This window comes from Salvelinus namaycush, chromosome 14 (assembly GCF_016432855.1).
Source record: "Salvelinus namaycush isolate Seneca chromosome 14, SaNama_1.0, whole genome shotgun sequence".
Classification (NCBI taxonomy): domain Eukaryota; kingdom Metazoa; phylum Chordata; class Actinopteri; order Salmoniformes; family Salmonidae; genus Salvelinus; species Salvelinus namaycush.
The window spans coordinates 1,699,817-1,718,791 of NC_052320.1; the positions used below are offsets into that span (position 1 = coordinate 1,699,817).

General features: G+C 48.8%; 1 protein-coding gene across 1 annotated transcript in view; it reads left to right on the plus strand.

The window, feature by feature from the left end:
- The first annotated feature begins 326 nt into the window (after nucleotides 1-326).
- Nucleotides 327-18,975, plus strand: part of LOC120059030 (guanine nucleotide-binding protein G(i) subunit alpha-like) — an 85,341-nt gene continuing 66,692 nt past the window's right edge. The window contains exon 1 of the mRNA XM_039007794.1: nucleotides 327-790. Coding sequence (XP_038863722.1) covers nucleotides 613-790 — 178 coding nt within the window. The 5' untranslated portion in view covers nucleotides 327-612. The remainder of the gene's footprint in view (nucleotides 791-18,975) is intronic.

Below are 18,975 nucleotides of genomic sequence, written 5' to 3' on the forward strand. Positions count from 1 at the left end.
TTAAGCTCTTCTGAGCATATGCTAATGAGAGTTGAAGAATTTAGGCCGATATTATTTACATTTCAGAGAAGCAATAGCAAATGTACTGTGAGTTTAGACTACATTTCCCATCGATCCACAAAATATAGATTTTATTTTTTCTTTGCGTTCCAGCGTGTGGTGACGTGCATGACAGTTCAGATGCGTATTTTACACGTGCATTCATGCAACAAGCAAAATCAAGAAGAATTGATAGTTAGATGGATATTCTATGCACCAATTACTCGGTAGCTTTGAGTTTTAATAAGAGCTAGTTAATAGCTTTAAAAAAAATAATAATAATAATTGGAGGTCTGCGGCAACATTTATAATAGAAAAGTAATATTGCGTAGCTACTTTCTTTGTAAACGAGCCTAGATTGCAGGCTCGACTTTTTTTGTTGTTGGTAGAAATTGATTGCAAAGTGTCTTTCAGTGCTAAACCACACTTGGTTTGCTGGCGTGAGTTTACCAGCATCTCTGTCTGTTTGTTGTCGAGACAAGAGGAGTGCCAACGCCTTTTTTTTTGTCTTTCTGCCTGGGCGAAAATTATCTTGAAAGCACCGAACGTTTTGTATTCCCTCCCCAACAATTTATGAACGGTAGCTGCCATTCAAACCAGATCTTGAAGAAACCTCAAGTAAGTGGCTTAAAAATGGGTTGCACGATCAGCCAAGAGGACAAAGCAGCGATGGAAAGGAGTAAAATGATTGATCGGAACCTACGAGAAGACAGAGACAAAGCGTCCAGGGAAGTTAAACTTCTGCTACTTGGTAAGTCATAGCTTTTGTTACATTGTTGGAAAACTTTTATTTCTCCTACTTAAAAGGAGTGACAATATAGCACCAGAATCTACAGGGAGAAAATGCTTTGTTTGTTCTTTCACAAAACAGTGTTGGAATTGTAACTAGACATCACTTGTTGCTACGTTGGTTAATTTGAACTTTCTTTGCTTACTTTCGTGTGATCTGATCTCTGTTGATTACTTCTTGCAACATTATTTACTTTAGGTGACATCTGAATTAGATGTAGCTGAGGATCTTTCTCGATAAACTCTTATGTAGCCCTATATTCACTTGTTTTCTATTGATTAGGCTCTAGTCTTTATTGGCATTGCTAATCCTAAAACTAACACACACACACACTGTTAAATACAGATGTTGTATAATGACCATTGCCTAAGCTTAGACATGCTGATGTGTTTGTATCAATTGTAAAATAACGCTCTTGGCAGTTTCCTTTGGAACGCCGTGTGGGTCTTTGCGTGTCAAAAAAAGATACACTTAAAAAAAAAAAAGTATTTGACCCGTTAAATAAACTTTTAATTTGACACGTCAAAGAACACAATTATATTATAGAATGGTGTGTGTGCTGAATTTAAATGTACAAGCCCAGCGCCACCACTACGACCAATAGCACTGTCAAAGTTGTACAAAAAAAAGAAAGAGCAAACACCGGCCATTATATGTTTACAATACTGCGTTGGTAATAAGGTATTATTTGTTCGACCGAATGGGAAAACGTCTATGTGAGGATTTGAAATAAGAGCAGGATCAAGAATGTTTGCAAATATCGTTGATACAGATGTTATTAGAAATTTCTGGGGTAGCTAGATAGCTTTAGCGTGGTACCGTCCTAGCACCAATGCAAGCAGCCTGAAAACAAATACCAGTATTAACCGCAGGCATGTTCAATATTGTTAGCAAATATTTAGGAATACATGTAAGTATTAGCTAAGTAGCCACCTGTTGTTCTCATATGGAAATCGAACTTCAGTTAGTGAAAATATCTAGCTAGCCACCTACTAAACCCTGTTGCCCAAAGCTAACGTTATAAGCATCCAGCTAGCTTCAGTGACGCTTGACCGGACCGGGTTATGTGTTGTGAAGGCAGCCACAATAGTGGAATTTGCTGTTCGCCTTCAAAATAGAGGTCCTTATTTGAAAGTGACGCAAATGGTTACTATTGGTGGAATCAAATCAAATGTTATTTGTCACATGCGCCGAATACAACCGGGGTAGACCTTACCGTGAAATGCTTACTTACAAGCCCTTAACCAACAATGCAGTTCAAGAAACAGAGTAAAAAAAAATGTTTTACTAAATAAACGAAAGTAAAAAGTAACAATAAAATAACAATACCGAGGCTTTATACAGGGGGTACCGGTACCGAGTCAATGTGTGGGGGTACAGGTTAGTTGAGGTAATTTGTACATGTAGGTAGGGGTGAAGGTACTATGCAAAGATAATAAACAGCGAGTAGCAGCAGTGTAAAAACAAAGGAGGGGATCAATGTAAATAGTCTGGGTGGCCATTTGATTAATTGTTCAGCAGTCTTATGGCTTGGGGATAGAAGCTGTTAATGAGCCTTTTGGACCTAGACTTGGCGCTCCGGTACCGCTTGCCGTGCGGTAGTAGAGAGAACAGTCTATGACTTGGTTGACTGGAGTCTTTGACACATTTTTGAGGCCTTCTGACACCGCCTAGTATATAGGCCCTGGATGTCAGGAAGCTTGACCCCAGTGATATACTAGGCCATACGCACTACCCTCTAGCGCCTTACGGCCGGATCCCGAGCAGTTGCCATGCCAGGTGGTTATGCAACCTGTCAGGATGCTCTCAATGGTGCAGCTGTATAACTTTTTTAGGATCTGGGGACCCATGCCAGTCTCCTGAGAGGGAAAAGGTGTTGCCGTGCCCTGTTCACAGCTGTCTTGGTGTGTATGGACTATGATAGTTGTTGGTGATGTGGACACCAAGGAACTTGAAACTCTTGATCCGCTCCACTACAGCCCCATCGATGTTAATGGGGGCCTGTTCGGGCCTCCTTTTCCTGTAGTCCACGATCGGCTCCTTTCTCTTGCTCACTTTGAGGGAGAGGTTGTTGTCCTGGCACCACACTGCCAGGTCTCTGACCTCCTCCCTATAGGCCTTCTCATTGTTGTCAGTGATCAGGCCTTGTATCGTCAGCAAACTTAATGATTGTGTTGGAGTTGTGCTTGGCCACGCAGTCGTGGGTAAACGGGGAGTACAGGAGGGGACTAAGCACGCACAGCTGAGCGGCCCTGTGTTGAGGATCAGCGTGGCAGATGTGTTGTTGCCTACCCTTACCACCTGGGAAAGTGGAGACACCTAGTCAGTTGTACAACTGAATGCCTTCAACTGAAATGTGTCTTCCACATTTAACCCAACCCCTCTGAATCAGAGGCAGAACGACAGATTTTTACCTTGTCAGCTCGGGGATTCGAGCTGACAAGCCCAACGATCTAACCACTAGGCTACCTGCCGCCCCTCCTGACGGGGCGACCCAGTATCCAGTTGCAGAGGGAGGTGTTTAGTCCCAGGGTCCTTAGCTTAGTGATGAGCTTTGTGGGCACTAAGATGTTGAGCGCTGAGCAGTAGTCAGTGAACAGCATTCTCACATAGGTGTTCCTTTTGTCCAGGTGGGAAAGGGCAGTGTGGAGTGTTATTGCGTCATCTGTGGATCTGTTGGGGTGGTATGCAAATTAGAGTGGGTTTAGGGTTTCCGGGATGATGGGGTTGTGACCGGCCTTTCAAAGCACTTCATGGCTACCCACGTGAGAGCTACGGGGCGGTAGTCATTTAGGCAGGTTACCTTCGCTTTCTTGGGCACAGGGATTATGGTGGTCTCTTGAAACATTTAGATATTCCGGACTCAGTCAGGGAGAGGTAAAAAATATCAGTGAAGAAACTTGCCAGTTGGTCAGCGCATGCTCGGAGTACATGTCCTGGTAATCCGTCTGGCTTAGAGGCCTTGTGAATGTTGACCTGTTTAAAGGTCTTACTCACATCGGCTGTGGAGAGCGTGATCACACAGTCATCTGGAACAGTTGGTGCTCTCATGCATGTTTCAGTGTTACTTGCCTCGAAGCGGGCATAGAAGTTATTTAGCTCGTCCCGTAGGCTCGTGTCATTGGGCAGCTCTCGGCTCTGCTTCCCTTTGTAGTCTGTAATAGTTTGCAAGCCCTGCCACATCCGACGAGCGTCAGAGCCGGTGTAGTACGATTCAATCTTAGTCCTGTATTGATGCTTTGCCTGTCTGATGGTTTGTCGGAGGGCATAGCGGGATTTCTTAAAAGCTCCCTGGTTAGAGTCCAGCTTCTTGAAAGCGACAGCTCTACCCTTTAGCTCAGTGTGAATTGTGCCTGTAATCCATGGCTTCTAGTTGAGGTATGTACGTACAGTCACTGTGGGGACGACGTCCTCGATGCACTTATTGATGAAGCCAGTGACTCCTCAATGCCATCGGAAGAATCCCGGAACATATTCCATTCTGTGCTAGCAAAACAGTCTTGTAGTTTAGCATCTGCTTCATCTGACCACTTTTTTTATAGACCGAGTCACTGGCGCTTCCTGCTTTAATTTTTAGCTTGTAAGCAGGAATCAGGAGGATAGAATTATGGTCAGATTTGCCAAATGGAGGGCGAGGGAGAGCTTTGTATGTCTCTGTGTGTGTGGAGTAGAGGTGGTCTAGAATTATTTTCCCCTCTGGTTGCACATTTAACATGTTGATAGAAATTTGGTAAAACTGATTTAAGTTTGCCTGCATTAAAATGACCGGCCAATGGGAACGCTGCCTCTGGATGAGCGTTTTCCTGTTTTCTTATGGCAGAATACAGCTCATTGAGTGCGGTTTTAGTTCCAACCTCGCTCTGTGGTGGTATGTAGACCGCTATGAAAAATACAGATAATCTCTCTGGGTAAATAGTGTAGTCTACAGCTTATCATAAGATACTCAACCTCAGGCTAGCAAAACTTTGAGACTTCCTTAGATATCGTGCACCAGCTGTTGTTTACATAAAAGCATAGGCCCCCGCCCCGTGTCTTACCAGAGGCTGCTGTTCTGTCTTGCCGATAGAGCTGGCGGGATATACACTCTATGTTCTTAATGTCGTCGTTCGTCCAGGACTCGGTGAAGCATAAAATATTACAGTTTTTAATGTCCCGTTGGTTGAAAAATACGTGCTTTCAGTTCGTCCCATTTATTTTCTAGTGATTGAACGTTAGCTAGCAGAACGGAGGGCAATGGCAGATTAGCCACTCATCGCCTGGTTCTCACAAGGCACCCTGATTTCCTGCCTCGAAATCTCAGTTTCCTTTTCCAGCGAATCACGGGCATCGGGGCCTGGTCGGGTGTCAACAGGATATCCCTCGTGTCCGACTCATTGAAGAAAATCTCTTCGTCCAGTTTGAGGTGAGCAATCCCAGTTCTGATGTCCAGAAGCTCTTTTCGGTCATAGGAGATGGTAGCATTAACATTATTTTCAAAACAAGTTACGAACAACGCAACAAAACAAACAAAATAGAATGATTGGTTAAAGGGCCGATAAAACGGCAGCCTTACCCATCGGCGTCATCATTAACCATTTGCAGGTAAGGCAGTACAGTGAAATAAGTATGCCCCCATTGCAATTATAAAGTCTAATAGGTCAATTTAACATTATTGAATTTTTGGAATTTCTATAACAACATCCCAAACTCGTTTAGCATGATCTATTCCATCGTGGCACTATTTGTATTCATTTGCATCACTTTCAATGAGAGACTTTTATTTTGAAGGCGAACCGCAAATTCCACTATTGTGGCTAGTCCTTATTGTGTCTAGCTTCACATAGGTGAGTCCTACCATCATTAATGAAATAAGAACTGTTCTATAAATTAGGGGTATTTTAGATTTATAGTTAACTATAACTACTATAGCAGATTGTCGTTTTGCTATGTTTTTGGGGACGAACATTATTTGCATGCATCAGCTAGCAATTTATTTTTATTTTTATGAACGGCACCATCCGAGTTTGGGGAAGTGCGGCAGGTGAGCGAGACAACTCTATCAGCATCATAGCATACATATCGCTGAATCACTGTGACATATGAAATACGAGTCATGTGGTAATAACTACGTACAAAATGTATGAACATGTTTAAATTATTATGTGACGTACAGTCATATTCGGGTCCTAATTGGTCAACAAGCTTATTTGACACACATCAAATAACCCTGTTAAATGCATCTTTTTTTTTTGACACGCAACTGACCCAAATGGCGTTCCGTAGTTCAGTCATCCCCTGACTCCCCTCGCTGCTGTAGAACCTCTTAGAGATACCACTTGAGAATGTCAACAAACGCCTCCACTCAATGGAAGTGGATTAATGTAGTAGACTACAAAGATGTAAAATATGGTGACAGACTAAAGACAATACTTCTGTTCGTTGTGATGGAGTTGTGGTAAGGATAAACAAATTCCTACCATGAGTCAGGTGTTTAATTGTTTTGTGGTCTAGTGAGATTTTGCATAGAATGTGTCATGACAGTGGGGGGGGGGAAGAGGGAGCAGTTATTTTTATACCTTTACGGTCTGCCCTGGATCAGGTAAACAGATGCCAAGTTTTACTTTCATCTTCAAAACATAATACCTGCTAAGGAAGACATGATGTTAAGAAGAAACATGTTGTTGCCAATGGAGCCATAATAGTAGAAATATATCTAGGATATGGACCAGTAACCGAAAGGTTGCTAGATCAAATCCTCCGAGCTGACAAGGTAAAAATCTGTCATTCTGCCCCTGAACAAGGCAGTTAACCCACTGTTCCTAGGCCGTCATTGTAAATAAGAATTTGTTCTTAACTGACGTGCCTAGTTAAATAAATACAAAATACCTGCTAAGGAAGACATGATGTTAAGAAGAAACATGTTGTTGCCAATTGGAGTCATTATACTAGAAATAGAGCTAGGTTATCACACTAGATCCCATATGAGAGAACGACTTGTCTGTTTATTAAATAGTGTGAAATGTTATACAGTACCGTCTATGGTTACAGTCTAGGCACAATGCAGTTAGGGGTTAAATAGGCCTACTACACACATCTAGTGTAAACTTTTTCATTTTATTTGGAGCTCTTTCTACTGACCAACCACACAGCTCTCTCTACTAACTAGGGTTGAATATTTTCCCAGTATTTTACACATGTTCCATCCCGAGAATAAATCACTTCTTCCGGGTAACCTGGTATTTCCTGCCAAAACCGGAAGTGTCATTCAAAAGCATTATAAAGCATATAAATAGGCATATGTCTGGATTTGGTTAGAGCTTTGATCCAAAATTCTAGTGTGATATCCTAACGCAAAGAAAATTACATAACAGTAACGAGGCTTTATTCAGGGGTACCTGTACCGAGTCCATGTGCGGGGGTACCTGTTGAGGTAATTTGTAAAGTGGCTGCGTAGATAGTAAACAGCGAGTAGCAGCAGTGTAAAAACAAAGGAGGGGTGTCAACGTAAGTAGTCCGGGTGTCCACTTTATTAATTGTTCATCAGTCTTATGGCTTGGGGGTAGAAGCTGTTAAGGAGCCTTTTGGTCCTAGACTTGGCGCTCCGGTACCGCTTGCCGTGCGGTAGCAGAGAGAACAGTCTATGACTTGGGTGACTGGAGTCTTTGACAATTTTTTTGGGCCTTCCTCTGACACCGCCTAGAATATAGGTCCTGGATGTCAGGAAGCTTGGCTCAAGTGATGTACTGGGCCGTACCCATTACCCTCTGTAGCGCCTTAGCAGATGCCGAGCAGTTGCCATACCAGGCGGTGATGCAACCGGTCAGGATGTTCTCGATGGTGCAGCTGTAGAACTTTTTGAGGATCTGGGGAACCATGCCAAATCTTTTTCAGTCTCCTGAGGGGGACAAGGTGTTTTCGTGCCCTCTTCACGACTGTCTTTGTGTGTTTGGACCATTTAGACTATGGTGCAGCAAATGTAGGCCGGTCACAAGAAGAATAAAAAAAGTTACTATGATGAGATGTTATGTCTACATGCATTGTGAACTGTGCTCCAATCTGAGATGGGCTGTCTGTCTCCACCCTGAGCGTTAAGGATTCATCACGCAGAGGCCATAGAGAAGACAGATTTAGACATTGCATATAATTTAAGTTCCATTTCACGCCATGCTGGTCATATAAATAATGTATTATAATTTACCGGTTTCTCGCAGTTATTTATCCCGTGAAAAGGGAGTGGTTTTGGATGGTAAATCTCGGTAACCGGGTTCCCACCATTCAAGACTAGCACTGACCAACCGCACAGCTCTCGTTCCCGACCAACCACGTAGCTCTCTCTGCCGACCAACCACGCAGCTCTCTTTGCCGACCAACCACGCAGCTCTCTTTGCCGACCAACCACACAGAAAAGTGGTTTTCCATGTCCAAACTCAGCCCTCATTTCTCTCTCCCAGGCCTGGCATGGAACAAAGGGAATTTCTTGGGGGGGGGGAACAAGGGAGCTGTTAGAATTTATAGCGTGGTCCCAGATCTGTTTGTGCTGTCTTGCCAAACAACCATGGAAGTTGGCTATACAGTATTAGGCCTTGGTGAAAACTGATCTGGGACCAGGCAATTAGGATTATAGTGCACTGCATCCCTATGGGCCCTAATCAAAAGTAATCCACTATATAGGGAATAGGGTGCCCTTTTGGTGTCCAGTTATATTCATCCTTGTATAGACCACATGAATGTGAGTCATGAATAACTTCCTCCATTCAAAAGTCCTACTAACTGAGTCTTAGGCTAGCCTACAAGTGAAATGGTCTTGCATTTGAAAGGTCTCCTAGATTCTGTAGGTTTGGATGATAAAGGCTACAACTTCTCAGGGGGAACCCTTTGTGTTTTTTTTATGCCATCTTGTTATTGCACATTCAAAACTCCTGCTAACTGAGGCTTGTTCTGAGACCTGAGGTTTTACTTGGGAACATGTGAAAGGTCCCCTAGAGACTGTGTAAGTTTTAGATGGTGAAGTCTGAAATGCACTGGAGAATCCATACATTTTAATGTGATCACGTAGTCCTGACAGCGGAAGCACTTTGTAGTCCAAATAGAATTCTATCAAACACACACACACACACACACACACACACACACACACACACACACACACACACACACACACACACACCATGTCTAATCTGGCGAATGTTGCTATTTCAAGGGAAGCCATTTTGTTGGAAGCAAATTTGTTATTGTATTAGAAGGTTAGTGAATGAGAAAGTTTAGGAAAAGAGGATTCGTCAAAACCAAGCTCCCATCTTTTCCTCTCTAATAATCTCCTCCGTGACGAACTAAAATGTTTTTTTGTTGGTTTACATCCGCCGTCTGAGTTTTCCTGACTCGCATCAGATGTCCTCAGTAGCTGGTATAAAACCGTCATTCTTTAAACTGTTTTGGAAGGAAACAGATCATAAACAGATTATTTAGATGTTGATTCCTTAGCTGAAAGACAAGCGGTTATTATTATTATTGATTTCCCAGTCACAACCTTTTTTAAATGGTAGCCACTCTAACCACTGTAGTTCTGTGTACTCCCACTGTGCTGTGCCTCCCTGGCGTAGGAAAGCTAGCCTGATTAGCTGGCGTAGGAAAGCTAGCCTGATTAGCTGGCGTAGGAAAGCTAGCCTGATTAGCTGGCGTAGGAAAGCTAGCCTGATTAGCTGGCGTAGGAAAGCTAGCCTGATTAGCTGGCGTAGGAAAGCTAGCCTGATTAGCTGGCGTAGGAAAGCTAGCCTGATTAGCTGGCGTAGGAAAGCTAGCCTGATTAGCTGGCGTAGGAAAGCTAGCCTGATTAGCTGGCGTAGGAAAGCTAGCCTGATTAGCTGGCGTAGGAAAGCTAGCCTGATTAGCTGGCGTAGGAAAGCTAGCCTGATTAGCTGGCGTAGGAAAGCTAGCCTGATTAGTGTGGTTCTCCAGTAGAAACGCTTTCAAACTATGCTGTTCCCACACTGATTCAACCCTCCATGCATGTTTATGGAAATGTATGTCTCTCTGTGGTGATTTGTGTTCTGTTTAGGAGTCGCGTGCACACGCGTCATGTTCTTCTATCCTCATGGGAACCTAAAAATTTAATTTCCATTCAAAATCCTATTTTCCCCTAACCCCTAACCATAACCTTAACACTAACCATAAAACCGAACCACTAACGCTAACCCTAATTCTAACCCGAACCACCAAGCTTAAAATAGCCTGTGTCCTCATGGGGATGTGGGAAATGTAACCTTGTGGGGATTTTTAGGTCCCCACAAGGATAGAAGAACCAACACACACACACACACACACACACACACACACACACACACACACACACACCACTCTCTTGTTTTTCTATCCTCGTGTGGACCTACATTTTTTTTCGTTAACATGTAACCCTAACCTGTAACCCTAACACACAACCTTAACCTGTAACCCTAACACACAACCTAAACCCTAAACTTAAAATAGCCTTTGTCCTTGTGGGAAATGTCCCCACCATGGATCATTTCTTACTTGACTATCCTTGAAGTGACTTTTGGGGATTTTAGGTCCGTAAGAGGATAGAAGAACAAGATCATACACACGAGCGCTCACACGCAACACACACACATTTTGTTAACAATATAGTTAGTTCTACAGTAGTGGACTCGGACAGCTAATCCTCGTGTCAATATAGTTAGTTCTACAGTAGTGGACTCGGACAGCTAATTCTCGTGTCAATATAGTTAGTTCTATGGTAGTGGACCCGGACAGCTAATCCTCGTGTCAATCTAGTTAGTTCTACAGTAGTGGACTCGGACAGCTAATTCTCGTGTCAATATAGTTAGTTCTACAGTAGTGGACCCGGACAGCTAATCCTCGTGTCAATATAGTTAGTTCTACAGTAGTGGACTCGGACAGCTAATCCTCGTGTCAATATAGTTAGTTCTACAGTAGTGGACTCGGACAGCTAATTCTCGTGTCAATATAGTTAGTTCTACAGTAGTGGACTCGGACAGCTAATTCTCGTGTCAATATAGTTAGTTCTACGGTAGTGGACCCGGACAGCTAATTCTCGTGTCAATATAGTTAGTTCTACAGTAGTGGACTCGGACAGCTAATTATCGTGTCAATATAGTTAGTTCTACGGTAGTGGACCCGGACAGCTAATTATCGTGTCAATATAGTTAGTTCTACGGTAGTGGACCCGGACAGCTAATTCTCGTGTCAATATAGTTAGTTCTACGGTAGTGGACCCGGACAGCTAATTATCGTGTCAATATAGTTAGTTCTACAGTAGTGGACTCGGACAGCTAATTATCGTGTCAATATAGTTAGTTCTACGGTAGTGGACCCGGACAGCTAATTCTCGTGTCAATATAGTTAGTTCTACGGTAGTGGACCCGGACAGCTAATTATCGTGTCAATATAGTTAGTTCTACGGTAGTGGACCCGGACAGCTAATTATCGTGTCAATATAGTTAGTTCTATGGTAGTGGACCCGGACAGCTAATCATCGTGTCAATATAGTTAGTTCTACGGTAGTGGACCCGGACAGCTAATCATCGTGTCAATATAGTTAGTTCTACAGTAGTGGACTCGGACAGCTAATTCTCGTGTCAATATAGTTAGTTCTACAGTAGTGGACTCGGACAGCTAATCCTCGTGTCAATATAGTTAGTTCTACAGTAGTGGACTCGGACAGCTAATCCTCGTGTCAATATAGTTAGTTCTACAGTAGTGGACTCGGACAGCTAATCCTCGTGTCAATATAGTTAGTTCTACAGTAGTGGACTCGGACAGCTAATTATCGTGTCAATATAGTTAGTTCTACGGTAGTGGACCCGGACAGCTAATTATCGTGTCAATATAGTTAGTTCTACAGTAGTGGACTCGGACAGCTAATTATCGTGTCAATATAGTTAGTTCTACGGTAGTGGACCCGGACAGCTAATTCTTGTGTCAATATAGTTAGTTCTACGGTAGTGGACCCGGACAGCTAATTATCGTGTCAATATAGTTAGTTCTATGGTAGTGGACCCGGACAGCTAATTCTCGTGTCTATAGTTCTACTGTATGTTTCCTCTATCAGGGTTTGTTTACATTTCAAACAGACCTTCAATAATATGGTTGAGTTGTTTTTGTGTCCTCTCTGTACTCTGTAACGCCCATACAGTACAACATGATATCTGGGATTGTCTCTTGTGTGGCAATGAATGGAGAAAAAAACCACATTTCCTTTCATAAATAATATTCTTGGCTCGATATTTTACTGTTGTTGATGGAAGGGATAAAATATTGGAGTACTACACTAATGGTGTGTCTCTTGTCATGATGTGTGTTTTTTGTTCCGTATTTTTAAATCATTTTTTTTTTTTTTGTAATCCCAGCCCCCGTCCCTGCAAAAATAGGCCTTTTGCCTTTTGGTAGGCCGTCATTGTAAATAAGAATTTGTTCTTAACTGTCTTGCCTAGTTTTTAAATAAAGGTGAAATCAAATAAACCTCACATGTATTGTTAAGTCCTATACTACCTCAGTGAAGTGATATTCGTTAAGCCATTCCTATTATACTGTCGGACCAGGATGATACCAGCATTACCATTTATTTATACTGTTATTTTTTATTCCATGGCAAAAATGAAAACACAAAGCACACCAAACTCTTTGGTGCTTTTTAAAAACCTGCCGAATGTAAAACATTGCTTATAGCTTGGAAAATAAATACGTGACTCTGAATGACAACATAATGATGGGTTGTTTCCAACATTAAGGTTGTATTCTTAAAGAAGTTAAATCGTCTTTGTGTTTAGTTTCCTTGCTGCGATACCGGTATGGTCCCTGCCCTAGTGTACAGAAAGTCTCCTCTTCTGGCTCCTCTTTTAAGGGATGGCCCCGTTGATATCTAACTGACACTACCTAACCTTTCCCTTCGTGCCTGGCAACTTTACTGCACTCTCACATCCCAGGCTGCATCATACTATAGTACTGTCTATAAGGATTCTTCTATATGATGCTTAGTAGCCTGTGTCCTTTCCTATAGCCCACACACACTGCGCTATAAATATGGCCCAATGAGAGAGAGTCTGATTTCACAGGCAGAAGCTACCTTCTCCTCCTAGAAGCACACATCTCTGCCCAGCTGGTGGCATCAAATACACCGTCCGTATCTCTGCTAGATGATACGCCCTCATTCTGCTTTAACACAAAGAGATTTCACCATCTCGCTGTTGTTTTTATATACTTTTATTTGTCATATAAACACCAGCTCAGTGTCCATATATGAAAATGTAGATTAGCCTAAAACAAATGATTCTTGGACTATTGCTATTTTTCTGTCCAGTAAAAAGTTATGCTAAAACATCATCACATTGAGCTCATTGGCTGTGCTTCACAGGACCCTCCCTCCTCCCATCACTATAACCTTGGCTGTGCAGAACCACTTAATTAAGAATTAGAATGTCATTTGAATAGGATTTCCATGTACAGAGCACCCAGACAGGTTGATAACAGCATCACCTTTCATCTGGATTTAATCTCTCTTCAGAAGTCTTAAAATAGACACACAGCACGCTCCAATCAGAGAGGGAGGGAGACACATGCTCCCATCAGAGAGAGAGATAGACAGCATGCTCCAATCAGAGAGGGAGAGAGACACATACTCCTATCAGAGAGGGAGAGAGGGAGACAGACAGCACGCTCCAATCAGAGAGGGAGAGAGAGAGACAGACAGCACGCTCCCATCAGAGAGGGAGAGAGACACATACTCCCATCAGAGAGGGAGAGAGACAGACAGCACGCTCCCATCAGAGAGGGAGGGAGGGAGAGAGACAGAGCACGCTCCCATCAGAGAGGGAGGGAGAGAGACAGAGCACGCTCCCATCAGAGAGGGAGGGAGAGAGACAGAGCACGCTCCCATCAGAGAGGGAGGGAGAGACAGACAGCACGCTCCCATCAGAGAGGGAGGGAGAGAGACAGACAGCACGCTCCCATCAGAGAGGGAGGGAGAGAGACAGACAGCACGCTCCCATCAGAGAGGGAGGGAGAGAGACAGACAGCACGCTCCCATCAGAGAGGGAGGGAGAGAGACAGACAGCACGCTCCCATCAGAGAGGGAGGGAGAGAGACAGACAGCACGCTCCCATCAGAGAGGGAGGGAGAGAGACAGACAGCACGCTCCCATCAGAGAGGGAGGGAGAGAGACAGACAGCACGCTCCCATCAGAGAGGGAGGGAGAGAGACAGACAGCACGCTCCCATCAGAGAGGGAGGGAGAGAGACAGACAGCACGCTCCCATCAGAGAGGGAGGGAGAGAGACAGACAGCACGCTCCCATCAGAGAGGGAGGGAGAGAGACAGACAGCACGCTCCCATCAGAGAGGGAGGGAGAGAGACAGACAGCACGCTCCCATCAGAGAGGGAGGGAGAGACAGACAGCACGCTCCCATCAGAGAGGGAGGGAGAGAGACAGACAGCACGCTCCCATCAGAGAGGGAGGGAGAGAGACAGACAGCACGCTCCCATCAGAGAGGGAGGGAGAGAGACAGACAGCACGCTCCCATCAGAGAGGGAGGGAGAGAGACAGACAGCACGCTCCCATCAGAGAGGGAGGGAGAGAGACAGACAGCACGCTCCCATCAGAGAGGGAGGGAGAGAGACAGACAGCACGCTCCCATCAGAGAGGGAGGGAGAGAGACAGACAGCACGCTCCCATCAGAGAGGGAGGGAGAGAGACAGACAGCACGCTCCCATCAGAGAGGGAGGGAGAGAGACAGACAGCACGCTCCCATCAGAGAGGGAGGGAGAGAGACAGACAGCACGCTCCCATCAGAGAGGGAGGGAGAGAGACAGACAGCACGCTCCCATCAGAGAGGGAGGGAGAGAGACAGACAGCACGCTCCCATCAGAGAGGGAGGGAGGGAGAGAGACAGACAGCACGCTCCCATCAGAGAGGGAGGGAGGGAGAGAGACAGACAGCACGCTCCCATCAGAGAGGGAGGGAGGGAGAGAGACAGACAGCACGCTCCCATCAGAGAGGGAGGGAGGGAGAGAGACAGACAGCACGCTCCCATCAGAGAGGGAGGGAGGGAGAGAGACAGACAGCACGCTCCCATCAGAGAGGGAGGGAGGGAGAGAGACAGACAGCACGCTCCCATCAGAGAGGGAGGGAGAGAGACAGACAGCACGCTCCCATCAGAGAGGGAGGGAGAGAGACAGACAGCACGCTCCCATCGGAGAGGGAGAGACGGCACGCTCCCATCGGAGAGGGAGAGACGGCACGCTCCCATCGGAGAGGGAGAGACGGCACGCTCCCATCGGAGAGGGAGAGACGGCACGCTCCCATCGGAGAGGGAGAGACGGCACGCTCCCATCGGAGAGGGAGAGACGGCACGCTCCCATCGGAGAGGGAGGGAGAGACGGCACGCTCCCATCGGAGAGGGAGGGAGAGACGGCACGCTCCCATCGGAGAGGGAGGGAGAGACGGCACGCTCCCATCGGAGAGGGAGGGAGAGACGGCACGCTCCCATCGGAGAGGGAGGGAGAGACGGCACGCTCCCATCGGAGAGGGAGGGAGAGACGGCACGCTCCCATCGGAGAGGGAGGGAGAGACGGCACGCTCCCATCGGAGAGGGAGGGAGAGACGGCACGCTCCCATCGGAGAGGGAGGGAGAGACGGCACGCTCCCATCGGAGAGGGAGGGAGAGACGGCACGCTCCCATCGGAGAGGGAGGGAGAGACGGCACGCTCCCATCGGAGAGGGAGGGAGAGACGGCACGCTCCCATCGGAGAGGGAGGGAGAGACGGCACGCTCCCATCGGAGAGGGAGGGAGAGACGGCACGCTCCCATCGGAGAGGGAGGGAGAGACGGCACGCTCCCATCGGAGAGGGAGGGAGAGACGGCACGCTCCCATCGGAGAGGGAGGGAGAGACGGCACGCTCCCATCGGAGAGGGAGGGAGAGACGGCACGCTCCCATCGGAGAGGGAGGGAGAGACGGCACGCTCCCATCGGAGAGGGAGGGAGAGACGGCACGCTCCCATCGGAGAGGGAGGGAGAGACGGCACGCTCCCATCGGAGAGGGAGGGAGAGACAGCACGCTCCCATCGGAGAGGGAGGGAGAGACAGCACGCTCCCATCGGAGAGGGAGGGAGAGACAGCACGCTCCCATCGGAGAGGGAGGGAGAGACAGCACGCTCCCATCGGAGAGGGAGGGAGAGACAGCACGCTCCCATCGGAGAGGGAGGGAGAGACAGCACGCTCCCATCGGAGAGGGAGGGAGAGACAGCACGCTCCCATCGGAGAGGGAGGGAGAGACAGCACGCTCCCATCGGAGAGGGAGGGAGAGACAGCACGCTCCCATCGGAGAGGGAGGGAGAGACAGCACGCTCCCATCGGAGAGGGAGGGAGAGACAGCACGCTCCCATCGGAGAGGGAGGGAGAGACAGCACGCTCCCATCGGAGAGGGAGGGAGAGACAGCACGCTCCCATCGGAGAGGGAGGGAGAGACAGCACGCTCCCATCGGAGAGGGAGGGAGAGACAGCACGCTCCCATCGGAGAGGGAGGGAGAGACAGCACGCTCCCATCGGAGAGGGAGGGAGAGACAGCACGCTCCCATCGGAGAGGGAGGGAGAGACAGCACGCTCCCATCGGAGAGGGAGGGAGAGACAGCACGCTCCCATCGGAGAGGGAGGGAGAGACAGCACGCTCCCATCGGAGAGGGAGGGAGAGACAGCACGCTCCCATCGGAGAGGGAGGGAGAGACAGCACGCTCCCATCGGAGAGGGAGGGAGAGACAGCACGCTCCCATCGGAGAGGGAGGGAGAGACAGCACGCTCCCATCGGAGAGGGAGGGAGAGACAGCACGCTCCCATCGGAGAGGGAGGGAGAGACAGCACGCTCCCATCGGAGAGGGAGGGAGAGACAGCACGCTCCCATCGGAGAGGGAGGGAGAGACAGCACGCTCCCATCGGAGAGGGAGGGAGAGACAGCACGCTCCCATCGGAGAGGGAGGGAGAGACAGCACGCTCCCATCGGAGAGGGAGGGAGAGACAGCACGCTCCCATCGGAGAGGGAGGGAGAGACAGCACGCTCCCATCGGAGAGGGAGGGAGAGACAGCACGCTCCCATCGGAGAGGGAGGGAGAGACAGCACGCTCCCATCGGAGAGGGAGGGAGAGACAGCACGCTCCCATCGGAGAGAGAGGGAGAGACAGCACGCTCCCATCGGGGAGAGAGGGAGAGAGACAGACAGCACGCTCCCATCGGGGAGAGGGTGAGAGAGAGACAGACAGCACGCTCCCATCGGGGAGAGAGAGGGAGAGAGACAGACAGCACGCTCCCATCGGAGAGAGAGGGAGAGAGACAGACAGCACGCTCCCATCGGAGGGGGAGGGAGAGACAGCACGCTCCCATCGGAGAGGGAGGGAGAGACAGCACGCTCCCATCGGAGAGGGAGGGAGAGACAGCACGCTCCCATCGGAGAGGGAGGGAGAGACAGCACGCTCCCATCGGAGAGGGAGGGAGAGACAGCACGCTCCCATCGGAGAGGGAGGGAGAGACAGCACGCTCCCATCGGAGAGGGAGGGAGAGACAGCACGCTCCCATCGGAGAGGGAGGGAGAGACAGCACGCTCCCATCGGAGAGGGAGGGAGAGACAGCACGCTCCCATCGGAGAGGGAGGGAGAGACAGCACGCTCCCATCGGAGAGAGAGGGAGAGAGAGCACGCTCCCATCGGGGAGAGAGAGGGAGAGAGACAGACAGCACGCTCCCATCGGAGAGGGAGGGAGAGACAGCACGCTCCCATCGGAGAGAGAGAGGGAGAGACAGCACGCTCCCATCGGGGAGAGAGAGGGAGAGACAGCACGCTCCCATCGGAGAGAGAGGGAGAGACAGCACGCTCCCATCGGGGAGAGAGAGGGAGAGAGACAGACAGCACGCTCCCATCGGAGAGGGAGGGAGAGACAGCACGCTCCCATCGGAGAGAGAGGGAGAGACAGCACGCTCCCATCGGAGAGGGAGGGAGAGACAGCACGCTCCCATCGGAGAGAGAGAGATAGACAGCACGCTCCCATCGGGGAGAGAGAGGGAGAGAGACAGACAGCACGCTCCCATCGGAGAGAGAGGGAGAGACAGCACGCTCCCATCGGAGAGAGAGGGAGAGACAGCACGCTCCCATCGGAGAGAGAGGGAGAGACAGCACGCTCCCATCGGAGAGAGAGGGAGAGACAGCACGCTCCCATCGGAGAGAGAGGGAGAGACAGCACGCTCCCATCGGAGAGAGAGGGAGAGACAGCACGCTCCCATCGGAGAGGGAGGGAGAGACAGCACGCTCCCATCGGAGAGAGAGGGAGAGACAGCACGCTCCCATCGGAGAGGGAGGGAGAGACAGCACGCTCCCATCGGAGAGAGAGAGATAGACAGCACGCTCCCATCGGAGAGGGAGGGAGAGACAGCACGCTCCCATCGGAGAGGGAGGGAGAGACAGCACGCTCCCATCGGAGAGGGAGGGAGAGACAGCACGCTCCCATCGGAGAGGGAGGGAGAGACAGCACGCTCCCATCGGAGAGGGAGGGAGAGACAGCACGCTCCCATCGGAGAGAGAGGGAGAGACAGCACGCTCCCATCGGAGAGGGAGGGAGAGACAGCACGCTCCCATCGGAGAGGGAGGGAGAGACAGCACGCTCCCATCGGAGAGGGAGGGAGAGACAGCACGCTCCCATCGGAGAGGGAGGGAGAGACAGCACGCTCCCATCGGAGAGGGAGGGAGAGACAGCACGCTCCCATCGGAGAGGGAGGGAGAGACAGCACGCTCCCATCGGAGAGGGAGGGAGAGACAGCACGCTCCCATCGGAGAGGGAGGGAGAGACAGCACGCTCCCATCGGAGAGGGAGGGAGAGACAGCACGCTCCCATCGGAGAGGGAGGGAGAGACAGCACGCTCCCATCGGAGAGAGAGGGAGAGACAGCACGCTCCCATCGGAGAGAGAGGGAGAGACAGCACGCTCCCATCGGAGAGGGAGGGAGAGACAGCACGCTCCCATCGGAGAGGGAGGGAGAGACAGCACGCTCCCATCGGAGAGGGAGGGAGAGACAGCACGCTCCCATCGGAGAGGGAGGGAGAGACAGCACGCTCCCATCGGAGAGGGAGGGAGAGACAGCACGCTCCCATCGGAGAGGG